General features: G+C 42.0%; 1 protein-coding gene across 2 annotated transcripts in view; it reads right to left on the reverse strand.

Annotated features, from left to right (window-relative positions):
- Positions 1-17,265, reverse strand: part of IGF2BP3 (insulin like growth factor 2 mRNA binding protein 3) — a 102,508-nt gene that overhangs the window by 28,263 nt on the left and 56,980 nt on the right. For both annotated transcript variants that reach the window (XM_072328877.1, XM_072328878.1), the window contains exons 5-7: positions 10,877-10,928; positions 10,721-10,784; positions 2,346-2,630 (exon numbers count right to left, since the gene is read on the reverse strand). In XM_072328877.1, the coding sequence (XP_072184978.1) occupies positions 2,346-2,630; positions 10,721-10,784; positions 10,877-10,928 (401 nt within the window). The remainder of the gene's footprint in view (positions 1-2,345; positions 2,631-10,720; positions 10,785-10,876; positions 10,929-17,265) is intronic.

A 17,265-nucleotide genomic window follows, 5' to 3' on the forward strand; every position in this document is an offset into this window, starting at 1 on the left:
TGAAACAGTGAATCACCTCTGCTACTGCAGTTTTTTCTTTTACAGGAATAGCATGCTGGCCCTTGTTTGTTGCTGGCAAAAATGCATCGCTAATGGTGGTGACTGTTGGAAAATACTGTTTTGTGGCTGAGAATTTGCTCTATTCAATAGTGTTACTTTGCTCTTTTCCTCTGTTGTACTTTGCACAGAAACGGATAGGAGGCATCACTTTTGGAGCAACCTATATGTAGTATTTGGATGCTAGGATCTTCTTTCTTCAAACTGCATTCAGAGGAGACATTAGATAGACAATCTGTGATGATGAAATGTTCTCTTCAGTGGGTGAAGGTTTCCAAAGCTCTGGATGTTTGTCAGCAGCCCCATCACTCCACTAATAATGACTGTGCAACTGCAGGTACAGCGAGACTTTGTCCCTCCTTGGTGTTCTCATGACCTCAGCAACAGGGTTTTCCTAGCACTCTTCAACTAACAAGTGGAAAGCAGTGTTTGCCTTTACCCTAGATTACCTTTCCTCCAGCTCCACTCTCTGCCATTCTAAAACTAGCAGCTTGAATTTACACTGCATTTTAGGTAGCTGGGGAACTTAAAATTAATTGCTATCTACAACAATACAATGCCGTGGATATTTTTTGTACCCTGCCAATAACTGTGGATCATTTCTATTTCCATCCCTTCTTTCTGCTTCCTCCCTCCCTCTTTCCCCCCAAATCGTACCTGTTTCTGAATTTAACAACCAATCACTCTACTCTTCTCTCAGCCACTGTATTTTTTCCTAGTTCTGATATTGAAAAGTCATTTTGTTTCATGATGCAGCATTTTGAGAAGCCCGTGGCAATCCTCAGTGCAACTGGAAGCAGACTTTTCTTTTTACAGTCCCCCAGACAAGGAAAACATCATTCTTGAATTAGTGTATCCTTAAAGCTAGCAACCTGAAATTGTTTCTACTCTGTTCAGCCTTTCTTTAAGGGATAAGAACTTTTCTTATGCTGAATTCTAATTCAGGTACTATAAAAAAGAAGCCTGGAAGTTTTAGATATCACCTGAGAACTGGCTGCCCATAGGCAAACCACAACCAAGCCTTGTTAGGACACCACAAATCTCTTAAATCTTTGCTGTTAAACACTACGAATAGTCTCCTGGGTTACGGCATGCTAATGAGAAATTGAAATTAGCATCAAGATAATCCTGGGTATGGTGGGCAAGGGGGCCTTTGTTTTGTTGTACTACTCAAGGCAGCATCTTTCACCCTGTGCTCTCTAGAGACTCCTAGAAGAATTCTTTGATTGTAGGTAGAATTGTAGGTAGGGATTTAACACACTCTGGAAACAATCTCCTTCCGTGTCCCTGGACCCTAATGCTCTAAGCTTCTTGGGTCAATTAGTAGCTTGCTTTTTGCCTTCTGTGTATTGCCTTAATCTGTGCTTTGGCGTGATCTGCAATTTGATAGCAAAGAATTTATTCACATTAAATACATCAGAATGAGGTGCAAGGGGGAGAGAGATGAAGGTTCTTTTTTCCGCTCCCAGCTCCCCACCCGTAACTGAATTAGACTAAAGCTACAATTAGCACTTAAAGGCTTGGATATGTCACCACACCGCCTACACACTTTGCAGACCAATATATTTCAGTTTTCAGTTTCCCTTTTTGTTCCCAGAGTCTTATTATTACATCTGCTAAGTAAGTCTGGCATCAGTATCATCCTACAGCACTGCCTAATTTCATTCAAAGTGAATTGGGGGGAAAAAAAAAAGCAAGTATTTGAACACGCGTCAAGGGCAGAATCAAGTTCTTCAATCTTGCCAAAATTTTCCTATTTGCACTTATTTTCATTTGTTGTGAAATTGTACATGTTTGACATGTTCCTAAAGTGACTACTTGCCATCCCAGAACAGAAAGCAACACTGATTACACAAGCTGGAACGAAAATGTTTGGTCTCCAAAAACGATACTGCTGAGGAAACCGCAGCCTTCCAATGGATATAACAGCATTACGGGGGAAGTGGGAGACAATCCCTTCCTGTAACCAAGAACAATAATGCAAATATTCCAGATTTAAAGAAGAAGAAAAAAGAAAAAAAAAGGAAAAGAATCCCCCCTTCTATCCGTAAGGTTGAGCTTCCTTCAGAAACACAAAGCACACACAAACTAAGGCACGGCACACACAGAACACACGTTTATACTGCTAAAGCAGAGTGTTCCCAGCAGCTCCCATAGCAAGACAAACAGCTGAACAGTCTGTAAATACGCACTCATCCCATAGAAGAGAGGCAGAAATTTTGCTTTTCCTTTCACACACACAAGGACACAACAGTGAAACTTACAGTGACACCTTTACAGTAACCTACTTGGACTGAGTCTGCTTTGTAATGTTTCTGATGGTTGCTCCTTCTTTCCCAATAATGGCTCCAACAAACTGCGTGGGAACCAACATCCGTAGAGGAACATCCGACTGTGGTTTCTGCCGCGTGGCTGCGCTGGGTGAGCCCTGCCTTGGAGGGCCCCTCTGTCCAAATCCACGTCGTCCCTGGGGATGTTGCTGTGGAGGTTGCTGTGCTGCCATTTCATCGGGGATATAAGCAACTTTCAAGGAATAGTTTTCAAGCTGAAACCCGTTCAGTTTTTCTATTGCTCTGTTTGTTCGCAAAGGGGAAAAGAGGAGGGTGTTGGGGAAAAGAAAAAAAAAAAAGAACAGTCATGGTCGGACCTTCTAAGGATGAGAACTCACTCAGGTGCAGCCTTCTGCACTTCCCAAATCAAACAATAAAAGCCAAAAGTCTGGTTCCCAGGTAAAAGCTTATTTTCAAATATTTATATATATATTTTAAATCTAAATCTTGACTGAAGAAAGTAAAAGTTACCGTATTAAGAACAAGTTAGCTCTTGCTGGCTCTGGGCTTCTGCACACTTTAAAGGTTTTGCTGGTACAACCCTATCAGCAAAACCTCACAGGAGACAGGGCTTATATACTCAAAAGCATTCTTTTGCCTGCTGTAATTTAAATCAGTTTCCCAAATAGAATTAAAGCTGCACCAGAGGGAAAACTTTAGCTGATATCACAGCACCTTCATTAGAGTTTTTGCCAGCACAGCTATTTGGCTGGAGGTTTTTCGCACTAACTGACATAGCTACAACAGAAATAGATAGGAAAAACAGCTTGTGCTTCATTCTCAGCAGGAGAAAAAGTACTCAAAGCCAGTCAACGGCACTTGAAACATCAGCTTAGCAACATGTTACGGATTGAAAGTTAACCAGCAAATTAAAACTTGATGCTCTGGATCAACGCAAAGGTGTTTTGAAGGCATTTATATGGTGTTTCAAGCCCTATTCTGCCCTTAGGACAGTGGTATCATCCCACTACACTGAGTAAAGCAGGTCTTCAGCATAGCACTAAACACTTGAAGGCCACTCAGACAATGGCTACGTTTAAAAGAGGCCTCCAGCTACAGGAAGCTCTAAATCTGAATTTCTTTATGGATCAGTTGGCAACTCATGGCTAGTTTCCACTAGAAGGAATACCAAAGGTCAGGCACGCTGCAGCAGGTGATTTTACCTAACACAAAAATACCCTGGTCGCCTACGTTCTAAGCAGCACCCACAAATAAGGTAGCTTCCGTGCCCCTTTGTAACTCTGAGGACATAACGATATTCCTGACAGGAGGGAAAAGCATCTGAACACAGGCGTTTCAACTAAGCAAGGAAGTTCCATGTGCACAGATCAACCTGACCCAGCCTCTTCTCTACGACTCCTGGGCCAAAAGCAACAGATTCGGGAAGGTAGAAGACCTCGCACTCGCAAGCGGAAGAGGAAGTGTCAATGAAATTGAAGATCCAGGAAGCAGGAGGAGTAACTAAGCTACCCACAGCATGATGGTAACATGTCAGCATAAGTTTCATGCAGCTATTTGAAAAAGTTTGAGTTTCACCACAGAAGGCATGTTACTGACATTATCAGCAATGTGATATACTGATAATCACTGGAACACACATTGATTTGGGGGTAGTTTACGAATGCCAGGCTCAATCTAGGGCAAAAAAAAATGACAGAGATTTTGTTTAAAGGTTAAATTAAAAACACTAGTGAGAGGGAGGGAGCTTTGTATTGCATATTAAGGAATCCACCAACATTTTCTTTTAAAAAGCCCATAGTAACCATGCACTTTGTCGCAAGGTCTTGGAGATGCAGAAACTGAATCTTGTTTGCCCCCCTATAACAGCTTTACCCCTTAGTCTGCCACAGAGATTCAAGGACAACCATTTCCAAGGGCAGCTAGCAAAGTACCGCTCACCACCCATGTGTCCCACTTGACCATCAGGCCCCTGGCCTCAAACCACTGCTGGAAGAGAGCAGCAGCCATGTATATAAGCAGCACTGGGACAATAACCCTCAGATTCAATAAGGAGGATAACGCACATCCTCACATCTCAGGGAGTAAACCAGTGTCTGTGAAAACACTCCAGTAGGACAGTAAAGAGTTGACAAAATTAATTCTTGTCTTTGGAGCAGCATTTAATAAGGGTTGATAATAAATAAGGCCTAAGGCAACCCCACTGAACAACAAGGAAAGCAAAATATTGAATAACTGATCACTGCTCATTAAATACTTCTGTTCACCAAATGAGACAGAGGTCCTCTGGGGATGGAATGGAAGTGTAATTGCTCCCATAATGGGAGAATCTCTTACAGCATATGGCAGAAGAGAGCTGGATTAAAATTTGCCGAGGCCATTACAAAGCTGACATTTCTGAACCTCTATTTCACAGACTTCAGAGAGCGTTTTATTACACAAAATGCTGTGTTTACAAGAACAGAAAAGACTAAGCAGTACAACTAATGAGAGACAAATCCAGAGGACAGCAAGTTTCCAGTCTGAGCTTCAGCATGGAATAGCAACACTGAAAAGGCGTTTCACCAAAGACTCTCTTGGTGGAGGCATTATTTGGGGAAGGGGTATGAAGTCTTCTTACGTAACCTGAAAGAGAGCTCTCACTGACTGCAAATATCTGCAAACCCCTATTTATGGTTTGAGTTCTTCTGAAATCAGCCAAGAAGCAGAAGAGCTGTGGGGAAGGGGAATGGCACCATCAGCCAGTGCAGTTACCCAGGCCTTGTTTCTTTTGGAATCAAACCTCAAGATGTTGAAGAGATGAGCACCAACCATTTTGCCAACATGCTGGTAGGCAGCAGATTGACATTCATACCAGCTCATTCCCTTCCATGCATTCATTTGACAAGTTCAGACACTGCTTCTTTCCTAAAACGCTTCCAGCTCCTCTGGCTTTAAAAGATTCTAGATCAGAACCCCAGCACTCACAAAATCCTACATGAAATCAGTGCAAGCAGCATCCCACTCTTCTCAGAAATAACAGGGGAAGAAAGACTAGGCTTTTGTTTGCAACCAACCTACAGACATATCATGTTGTCACAACAGACATTATAAAGTAACAATTGACATATACCGTACTTCCTCTGGAAAGAATTTGAGTTTTTCTGCTTAAAAGCAATTTAGAAACAAGCATTTCTATGAGATACTCTGCATGACCTAAGATTCAAAGCAAACTGAGGAAAGCTCACTTTCCTTTTTGAAACAAACATCAGTGGTACACAGTCCTCCCAGGCTACCAAAGCCATATAATGAGAAAGGGGAAAAAGTATCAAATATTGGACAGGTTGGTTTTGAGCAGGCATTTGGAAGTGAGCATAATTTGAAGTTCACTTCTCAAGCTAGATAGCAGCGGTGTGCATCTGAGCACATAGAGATATTACAGTGGCATCACCGGTTTAACTAGTTTAGATAAGTAGAGAGAACAGTTTAAAATAAGGAATTCACTGTCTGAATCGGAGTTCTCCATATTTTACAGGCTGGCTTGTTTTATTAACCAATTTGATCAATGACAGGAAGCCAGAAGAAGAGTCAGAAAACACTAGCTTCTTGGTATACTGTCATAATACCATCACACCTTCATTTAATTGCTTTGAACAGTTTTAAATCAATTTTATGGCATGTAACAAGGCTGTAATCAGGTCAGATTACAGTTCCTCCAGCATTCCTTCAGCAGCAGAACTAGACCAAAATTTTACTGAAGCACACTTGGGGTGTGGGGGGGAAGCAGTAATTTAAACCACAGGTTTTTAAGCTTTCTCTGGTGCCACCGTCACAGAAAGAAACATCAGCACTTGCCATGAGGAGAGCTGACTCTACTCCCTGTGAGAGATGTAAGCTGCAGAGGACAGCAAGGGATTGCTTCTTCCTGCTATCAGTAGCACCTGCCTTAGTCAAGGCTACAGGAGAACCCCACCATGCCACCCCTATGGCCATTTTTGCACCAATAGGCACATGAAATCCATTCCCTTCTGCCAAGTACATCCTCTCACACAGCAACCACCTCAGAACCTCAAACTACAGCAACACCTCCTCTGCCTTTCAGCAAGGCCTTTTCTTCCCCAAACAGAGCTAAGGATCTCTCCTCCCACAACCACAGCTATCAAGATGTCACAGGTTACCTTTATCAGAAGTCATACTGCTGGTACCCACCATCTTTTACACAAGGGCTAAAAGCCTCACAGCGACTTAACGAGTACAGAGATGGAAAAAACTTCAGTAAGCTTCCTCACCAAGAAGTAACCTTCATGCCCCAAAATCTTTTTCTTTTTCTTTTTTCTCCAATTAAGACAGTGGAGAAAACAGAAAGTGTTTACTTTTCAAATGCCAGCAGGAGTTGGTAGGAATCTCACTGTAGTTCTGTATATATTTTAATTAAACTAAATTTTGCAACAACCACGGCCTATGCTCTGTTAGACTGTACTGGAGCCTGGCTTGCGTTCAGGTAAGACCCACTCAAAAGAGAATTGCTTTGTGAGGATGAAGCCACTAAATAAATATTTTGTTACGCAGTTACCCCATCACAATTACATCTCACTGATGTCTTTTGAGCTTCCTATGAGAAGACATTTGACCAGCCTTCTACCTTCTGATACTAGTGGAAGTTAAACATCTTAAATTAATGAAAACAGAAGCAGCATCAAATCTTGTGCAGGAAATCATTCATCCATTGATAGCATGATGATGCTTATCACTAGATGGAGAACACATTTCACTCCCACACGCATCTTGTATGTACACTGCCTTCCATTTTTCCTTCCCAAGCAGATACATTTGCATACCGAGAAGACAGATTTACACAGTAATCTTTCTTTGGCTGAAGATATTTTTTCCACATAAAGTAAAAATACGGTTTTCATTAGTATTTCTGAAAATAAAAAACAAAGCGAAAGACAAATCTAAGCTTATAATAATATACCATTTCGAATTTTCGGTCTTATCGTTCCTATGGCAACGTTAGTCGTGCTCCGTGACGGCATCTGAAAGTATTAGTTATGTGAACTCTTACTCATTTGTCAAAGATACTTCCTTGTATGCACACACAGCTCTGTGCTTCACTGAAAGGAGTAACAACATTTGTTTTGTATATATTCTCATTAAAAGGCTATCACCAGCATCTTAAATACACTTGCTTGTATCTCCTAAGACACAGACCCTGAGCTTCTCACATCACAGCCAGTAGTTAAAACACACTATTAGTTATAACAGTGAGACACGATCAGCAGCCATAGCTCATTGCTATGTACCATTTAAAAGATGGTCACCCAGTCCCATCCTGAAATAACAGGAACCTGCTCCACAGACTAGAGACCAACTTTATACAGAAATCCCTTCCAAAATCCTGTAGCACTCACCCGGTGCCTACACACTGGAACATTTTGGGGGAGAGAAAGAAGAGGCAGCATGACTGTGATGGTGACAGCTACAGAGGTGGTCACAGGGATGTGGTCAGCCCATCAACAAGGGGAGAAGAGGAGGGCCCTCTAGCCAACAGGTCACCTCAAGGCACACAAGTTTCAGGCTTAACACTCAGCTGGCGTGGCATGATCTGGGCTCTGACACATACCCTCTCTTTTCCTCTCTCACAGATGTTCCAGAGTCCTTCACAATGGTAACTGCGTGTTTAAGAGCAGTGCATGTGTGCTTTCTAAGACTCTCTAAATTCTGGGAGTGATGGGGCTTTCTGAATTGGAACAACTCTCTCCTCCTCCAGTCACTTGCAGGAGGACTGGTTTGAGGTCACAGAGATCCCCAGCCTGTCTTGACCTTCTCCTGGCTATTCTGGGAGCAGAGATATCTTACTGCTTGCCCTATACCTCTCTGCAAACCTCTTTGCCTCGCTTGTCTGACTTTCCTAAGAAGTATGTAGCCATTCATGACAGCGTTCCAGTCATGTGGGCTGTCTCACCACGTTGCTGCGATCATGAGTCCACGGCTCTGTGACCACACACAGATCTCTAATTCTTCCTGCTTATTCCCCGTGCTGTGTACACTAGTATACATGAACTTAAGAGAAGTAAAGGGAGCAGAGGACACCGGTCTCCCTAGAGGTGTGCAGGCTATACACATACTTAAGGTGGCTGACATCCTGGCTCATGATGCTGTGGTCATGGGAGATAACTAAGGGATATTTGTCACTATTCTGGCTGGCATGGCTTATTCTCCTGCTTGTTGCACTGGCAAAGCATTGTCACTTTGGACCCAGCCTCTCAACTTCTTCAGTTTAAAGCCACAACCACAACACCAGCCTGGAAAACAGGGGAGAAGAAAAGCTCTGCCACAGCAAGCTTTCAAGACAGAAGAAAGCTCAGCTTTGCAACTGGATAAGACTAAGAGTTATATCCAAACAATGCACACCATGCATTTAAACTGCATATCCGAAGTTTAAATCAGAACCAGGTTGTGGTGCAGCACCATCATTGCACAGTCCCATCAATACACAGTCTGGCAGGCACAGCTATGCTGTACTCTCTATCCAGAAGGGAAGCAGCCAGCTTAGCCTGTTTTGTCAGCCACCAACTGTAAGATTAGTGTGTATTGCAAAAGGTGTAAAACACACTGAGAAGTGGGGAGCAACTGCATACAGCACCACAAAGAACTGTATGGTCTCTTTTGTCTTTGTACCTAGAATCACTGCTAATAGCAATATTTGCCCTAAGCTGCTTTAGCTCAAAATGCAAAGTTTGCTGTTAGCTGTTGATTCCCAACCAGCCTGAGCAGCTTTCAAATAAGCATTTATTTTACTCCTGGTACTGCATGGGCTGAGCAATGCTGACTGCTATTGGAGGTCAAACACTCATGTACCACTCTTCCCTTCTAAAGCCACCGCTGTTTACCACAGCCATTCCAAGAAGCATAACTAAGCCATGTCTCACAAATACTCAACTGAAACACCACCAGTGTCCCTAGAGATCATCTGCTTCAAACTCAAGGTACCTTCAATTACTTTTCATGCAATTTCTCATGCAAAACCGAAGTATTTGTTTCTAATCTCAATCCCTTCCTCACAGACTTGACTTATCGTGACATTTCCTCAGGATTATTCACAAAATTTAACAAATACAGCCTAAGGGGGAAGAAATTGCACCTTGTTGTCCTCAGCTCCCAAATGTAGTGCACAAATCCAGGAAACCACATTGCAGATGACAGATCAAATTTAGGCATCATGCTTCTTTCCATGATATTTTTTGGTACTTCCTTATTACATTTTCAAAGAGGTAACTAGGAACCAATTTCTAACACTGCACCACTGGACTCATTCAGAACAAGAAGTTCAGCAGAATTAAAAGCAACAGGAGAACACAGAGATGCCAATTCAGGTTTTAAGGTGGTAAGTCTGATAGTGATTCAAAGAAAAGTACTGTTTCCTTCAGCTCCAGTGTATACTAGAAAATCTGCTGACAACTTTCCCATCACATCTATTTGGAATATACTAACAAGTAACCTAACATTTGGAAAGATTACTTCTGTTGTATTCAAGTTGCATGGAACTCATAAATGCTGAAGCGTACAAATTGATTTCCTTTGTAGTTTTGTATTAATGTGTACCGTCAGCACGTAGTACATCTTCAGTGCTGATTCTAGTCAGCCACAAGGTGGCAGAAATTTCCAAGTTAAAAAAAGAAATTCATTGCAGGCTATTCCTTTGGGTATGGTTTTGTTTAACCTGCTATGGTTAAAAAGGAGAGGTTGGAGGGGGGGGGGGGCGGGAAAAAGAATGTTTGAGTCTCCACATTAGAAATTAAGAAAAGGACTTGAGCTCCTAGCTGCAACAGAAAAGCAAATTTAGACCTATAGAATAATATATATAGCATTGATGTTTAAAGGGAAAGGACACAAATGTTGGTTAAGAAAACATTTTGGTTTTGAATTTTGAGATCTAGATAAAAATAATCATTGATTACTGAATACATAAGCAAACCAAATAAGCAAACGAGCAAATCGGCTATAGAGTGACACTTGTGCTGGGACACCAACCGTTCTGAGAGGGTCATAAGCTTGGCAAAAGCCACAGTCACAAGCACGGGGAGAGAAGGATCCTCCCATCCCCTGCCTCTGGCTGATTGGTGGACTTCCTACACAAATAATTTTACCCAGATTTTCAATTTTATCTTACACACACACAATGTGTAGGAAAAGTTGATGGCAAAGTAGCAGGCGTTAAGGTAAAGCACGCAAGACTTGGCAAAGGGGAGGCCGATAGCCTTTCTTAAAGTGTTATTGCTCAGGTGATCATTTTACTGGTAGATGAATCAAAAGAAAAGATGCACATAAAATCTGAAAGAACATGAACTCCAACATGCAAGCCAGCCTACAGCAACAAATACCAAGATACTTACTGTCTAGCCTGGTCCTTATTGCCATATGTTACATTTACAACTGCAGTCTCTGTGTCAGTGTTCACTAGAGAGGAAAACAAAAGGAAAGAAGGTAAATTTAGCATGCATTTACTTCTTACTACAAACTTAGAAACAATTTAAGATTGGTATGCATACCTTGCTCACAGTTCTCCACTGTTCCATACTGAGCTAACAAACTGTCCAATACCTATATGGGGGAGAAAGAAATAAAAGGTTTCAATTTCAAAATCACTGACAAAAAATAAGCCTGTAATTCCACCAAAATTTACAGTGAGTTTCTCAGAACGTGATCATTCCAGACAACTGCTCCGATAATTGATAAATCATCAACAGCTTGGGAAGAGTGAGCATGCACTGCTTCCATTTGGTCTGAATTCAGAAAATCCACGCTCAAAACTTGGCAAATATGAACATGAAGAACACAGCTGAAGAAATGTAATACCTGAGTCCCAACCTTCTGAAAATAAACCTTGAGACCACCTGTTAGCTGCGCAGGGCAAAGCAGAGTCAGGAATAATTACTCTTTGGTTTCATAGAGAAGCGTTATTCCCTGTTCTAAAGGAATCAATAGCAAGAGCATGCTCACAGTTACCAAGGATCACAGTTCATTTGTCCATTGGTAGAAAGTCAAGAAGAAAACAAGTGGGGGGAAAAAGACACAAGAAGAGGCAAAGTCTGAACAAAGTAGTTTTATCTGGCACAATTCATTTTAGTCCAGTCAATTGGAAAATGAAGGGGCAAGAAACAATTATACCTTTAGGAAAATCAAGGTGTCAGAGCATTCAAAATACCCACTGTCACAGCCCCTGTAAAGCCCAGATGGTATAAACTTGACTTTATTCCTGCTGAGAAATGCTACTCCATCAACAGAAGCTACATCAGTAGCTAACGCAGAACACAAGTGCACCACTGTGCTCTGTTGTGTTTTGTACTGAGAATTAAAACGATGCTGCAGAAGCATCCAATTTATAACGAGAAGTGAGAAAAATCTTGGTGATCCCTTAAGATCACATTTCCTGCTACTCCTCAGATTCTAGAGTTTGAAACTACTTAAGAACACATTTGTTCTGAAATTCACTAAATATTTCTGAAATATTTCCAGAGCATCAGGAAAAAAAATGAGAAGTCTGGAGAAAAGCCTTTTGAGGCCACTTAAGCATTTACTAAGACAAGAGGGAGCTGGGAGATCTTGCAGCTTGGGGCTGCATATCAGCACAAGCCTAGAGAGTCAATGCATGTGACTAGTGAGAAGCTTTCTGCTAGAGATGGCCCAGATGATAACTTTTCCTCAGTTGAAATCAACAGACGAGCAGGAATGAGTGCTTCAAAACAAGCAATAGCAAGCCAAGTCCCTGGCTCAGAGACCCACTTTGAGATGTTTACTGGAAACAGGATACTGAAGAGTTCATTAGTCAGAAAAAAAACAGTTTTTGTCCCTACAGTATGTCAACACCAGTGCTGTATTACACAGAAGACTGTATTACAAGTGTGAGCTAATGTTGTAGTGATTCATGACAAATTTTGGTTGCATTTGAACTCCACAGCCCACTCTGGCCAAAAGCTGCATTGACTTTAAAAATTACTGAGTTTCATTTTTGTCCTTTGCTACATGGGAGAAGAGCAACACTGAAATAAAAATTAAACCACGTTTTTTATTTCCATGCTAAATGTATGCTCTGATTTAAGAATAGCTTTTAATGAAGAAGCAGGTTTTAAAGTTACCACCTTCACCAGGAAAAGGAATGTTTTCAAGCTGAAACTATGCAAGATTTCAAAAGGTATTCCAGGCACTCCCAGAACTACTGCTTTCAGTACACTCCGAGCCAGCTACCAAAACCCACTCTATATGCTCTACCTGCATCTACTCCAAAAACCCTATGAAACAAAAGGCTCTTTTGCCACCACTAAGGAATTGTTCAGCATTCAGCATCCCAGTCCTCTTCATCTGAAGTTCTGCAGTTATACTGCTCCTTAATCCTCCTCTGAGCTACCTCAGAGAGAAAGAGCAGAGCGCGCATCTCAGAGCATTAATCCAAGTGACTGGAGTTCCCATTTTCATTTCAATGGAGCTGACCCAAATCAAGCAGATTTGCGATAAGCTTCCTGGGACAACTGGAACTTTAACAAAATATACGAGCCCTGTTGAGTCAAGTAGAGTTGCTCTTAGCAGCACAGTCCACATCACACACTCTTATTTTCATCTTGCTCGTATAAGAAGATTGTAAGTGTGAGTAACACCATCCAGGCAGTCTGTTAACCAGACTATTTAAAATGTACTAGTAAAAAATTTCAGAGCAGTGGTTGGGGGAGATCAGGGTGCATGCATCTGTTTTCCAGGGATCAGCAAGCTTTGCTGTGGACACTGTCAGAACCAGCCCATCCAGTTGGTAAAAGCCATTGCAACTACTCAAAACCAGACCTCCCCATTGTAACTCACTAGCAAAACACAGAAATCCACTCCTGCATGTTTGTTGCTTCACATCTATTTACTGTAACAGCCAGCTTCTGTTCACATCCTTCATTTTCATATTTCTCCTCATCCAGCCTTTTTCCCTCTCCCCAGTTTTTTTTCCTCTAGTTCAAAGCCTCCTAATTCTGCTGCAAAACAAACATGTTTTGTTTAAGCTGCTCTTCCGTAACACTCTTGGTGTACAGACTTGTTGGACCATCAGAACAAAATTCAAAGCCAAGTTGGTGGTGCAGCAGCAATTCTGATGAGCAGCTGAAAGGAGAAGTTTATTTGTACAAACTTTTCATCTAAGCTAGGGGGAAAAAAAAGTCCTCGCTTCGCTTTTCTTGAGCTCTTGTTCTAGCAGTTGTCTAAATTGGGTCTCCTGCTCTTGTTATAGCACAGATGTCTCCCGCACAAAAAAGCCGCAGTCTTATACTGTGGACTTTCATTCATCAGGCTTTAAAAGCCAGTTCTGACTTCATTATAAACAGCGTTACCCTACACCAAGCCCCACAGATTGCGGCTGCTCTACAACTGCTGCCTCACAAACAAATGTTACTCTTCAGCAGCGCTGAGAGCAGGAAGCCCACATCGAAATATTGCAGTTCTCATATAGATTTCATGGGCTTAGAAGTGGAGCCTTTGAATATGCCAGAAGAGTCTGTTTCTGCTCTTTTAGAGCACACTATTTTTTCATACATCCCTTCTTTCTGGGACTGTAGGTTTTCTGCCCTGTACCATGAACAGATTAGTCTCAAGGCATTAGGTCCGTAAGAACAGTTTTCCATACTGTTTTCTCACACACACACACACCCCATAGGAACCTTACAGTATTACTGCAGAACCTGCTCATGTAAAGCAAATGCGTTATAGCACCATTCTAACTTCTACAACTCCTACCATGCTGAGGAGTTATAATTAGATAGCAACTGAAATCGCAGGTAGCAGAGGCAGAAATAGAGACAAGAAGATTAGGGTCATTCAGTAAAAGACCACGTGGATGTTTTTGGCTGCAAATACTGAGTGTTCCAGGTGATTTAACAAAAAGAGAAGAAAGGAAAAAAAAAGAAGCCTGGCAACAATATGAAGAAAGAAGATGCTGGTGATGCGGCTTCTGTTTTCAGAGAGGAGAGTCAAGGTGAAAGAAAGGGAAAGCGCTAGGTGAGGCAATCCTGGTATCGCTCCAGATTTCAAGCCTGCTTGAAACACCGATGCCATCTGTACACCTTAACTGTTCCATGAGTATTTTTGTGTCCACAAAAAAATGCAATTTTATATTACATCAATGCAACACAACAGTGTGGTGTAATCCACACCTGGCCCTGGTGCACTTGCAACATCAGTACGTGAAGCAATTAATCAGCAGAGTCAGCAGAGTCACCAGCACTCACCCAGCCCCACAACTTATAGCAATAAGGAATTCAGAGCAGCTTCCTTCTGGCTTATGTACTCTTTTCACTGCTGAAACTTGTGTCCCCAGTAGGGGGCCCAAACAGCATTGCTTACAGGGAAAGTTACACGTGAAGCACTTCATAAATCCCTGAGGAAGCTGTCGTTTATGAGAGGTACTATTAGACAAGGCCACACCACTGGTGAGGAAACCCTGACAGACTGCTGAGCTGGTGCCAGGCTGGCCTGCCTGGTGCTACAAGCCAGACCATCAATGCAGCACCTTCACTTATTTTTTTAGATTTTGATTTTTTAAACTAAAAAAGCAAGACCACACAGGTCTCCTATAGAGGCAGAGCAGGATGGGCATGGAGTATCCAAACCAGCACGCAGTCTGCTGGGGCAAGGCTACTCCTTCAAAACATTATGAAGGCATTTGAATAGGCAAAGCCAGATGCAGTGGCTCAACACATTGCAACATGTGGTGATGGTGTTTTTCATCTTGTAGGCCCTTCAATACCCAGTTTACTGTCTCGTGAAACCACGACCATAGTCTGGAAGAATCAGAAAAATAAGTCTGGAAGCTGCTGAAGTCATTGTTTGCACACACCAGAAAGGCAGTGCCTGAAAACAATAACTCTGGGTTATTTACCACATCCCATACAAACCCTGGAGTGAATTCTTCTCCTGGGAACTTACAGTTGTAACCAAATGTTCAAAACTATTAATAAGTTTACCCTATAATACAGTTCTGTTTAGGTGGCATTACCAGGGTTTTAAGAACGTAAAACTGAACCACAGAGAACAAACCCAAAATTGTCAGAAGGAACTACTAATTGAGTGACCAATTTGGACACCAAGGGCTTCATTTTCCACAGAACTCAGCACTTCTGTGCATCCAAAGTGCAGCTTCAAAGCTGCACAAAGCAGCAAGGAGAACCCTGCACTTCTGCAAGAGGGAGCCGAGGCTCTTGACAGAAGACCAACCACGGGACACATCACAAGTGACTTGCAGCAACTTCTGCCCAGCACCAGGTAACCGAGGCATGGTGTAGATTTCAGTTTTCCATGGCAGTCCTAACCAAAGAGGAGCGTTTTCCTGAAAGTCCTCAACTCACCACACACTTTAATTTATTTCTTTTAATTGCCTGACCAAAGAGCCACCCTCCTACCCCAAGCCAAGGTCCCTCCCCTACAGCACTAGGTCCTACCCCTAAGGAGGAACAGCAGGCCCCTTCTTCCCATCACTCTGATTACTCAATATCTGAAGCAGCTGATTAAAAGAAAAAAAGTGAGGAGATGATGTGGGCTATTTCAACTTTAGCATTTCAAATTAAGCAATAATAATAATAATAAATACAAGTAACTGAAAATAAACCTCAGGTAGAGCATTGCAGGCAACCATGACTACAACCCCATGTAACCGATTCCACATATCACATGTTTATAACTAATTCCAGATAATGCTGCTCAACCACTTAAATTTTTATACACAGTCACCTACTTTTATACACAGATACGTAAAATCATAAGATGAGAGAGAGAACTAAATGCTTTAAAGCCATACTGGAATTCAACAACATTTAAAAGAACCTGCTTTAAATCTGCTAAGTCAAAAATAAAAGGAAAAGAAAGAAATCACACAATGTGGTTAGCGTGATTTACAGATGGAACACAATCAGCTTCCAAAGGGAAATTTATGAAGAATCCAACAAATGTAAGCAACGGGATAAAACCATTAACAATGAAGATCAGCATCAGAAACACCCTTTTCCCCCCCCCACCCTATTTTAGCAACCCAACTCGTTATCGAATTCTCTCAGTGTGTTTTTTTCAAGGGAGCTCTGAAAACAGAAGAAATTACAAAATGAATTTTTGGGCCACAACACTGGAGGTGGAAATTAGGCCAGGTACTCGATTTGGCAGGCTGAGCACTCGTGTGTGCTTTTGTGTTCCCACATCACACCCTGAGCTGGAAAGTCGCCTGATCGTGTGATAGGGAGGAAAGATTAGTGTGTGTTACACTAAGGAGTTAGGGGATGCCAAAGAAATAAAAGTAAAAAGGAGGATCGTATTATCAATGCTGACAAATAGCATTAAATAGTGTCCAAGGTTAAAAAGAGTGCATGAGAAATGGTTAGAGAAAGGTAAAAACTTATTAGATGCATGGGTGGCCTCCTTCGTAAAGAGATTAAAGGGAGCAAAATAATTCAGTTTGGAAAGGAATGAGAGGGAATGTGATACAGGTATTATGAAATAACGAATCATGCAGAGATGGCCAAATTGGCAGCTTCTATTCACCCTTCATCTAAATTAAATGAAAACAAGTTTGAAAACAGAGAAAACTATTTAAGCAACGTTATCTGAATGCAGTTGAGCACCACACAATATCTGCTGCAATATTAATCCCCCCTCTCCTTCTATTGAAACCACAGGAGCAGGGACAGATAACATCAGAGTTTATAAAACCACGCAAGCACTAACCCCAGCAGCCCGTGCTCCTGAGAGGTCAGGATGCACACAGAGGGCTCCCCGCAAGCAGCTGGGCATTGGGGTGCTGCATGAAGCAGCAGCACAGCTGAGGCTGATCCTCCAGCTCTCACACCAGCTCGAGCAAAAACACACCTCTGCTACTACAAGCTCATTTAGAGTTTGCCAAAGATGGAGTAGTTGTGGGGGGAAC

The sequence above is a fragment of the Excalfactoria chinensis genome, chromosome 2 (genome assembly GCF_039878825.1).
Source record: "Excalfactoria chinensis isolate bCotChi1 chromosome 2, bCotChi1.hap2, whole genome shotgun sequence".
NCBI classification, from domain to species: Eukaryota; Metazoa; Chordata; class Aves; order Galliformes; family Phasianidae; genus Excalfactoria; species Excalfactoria chinensis.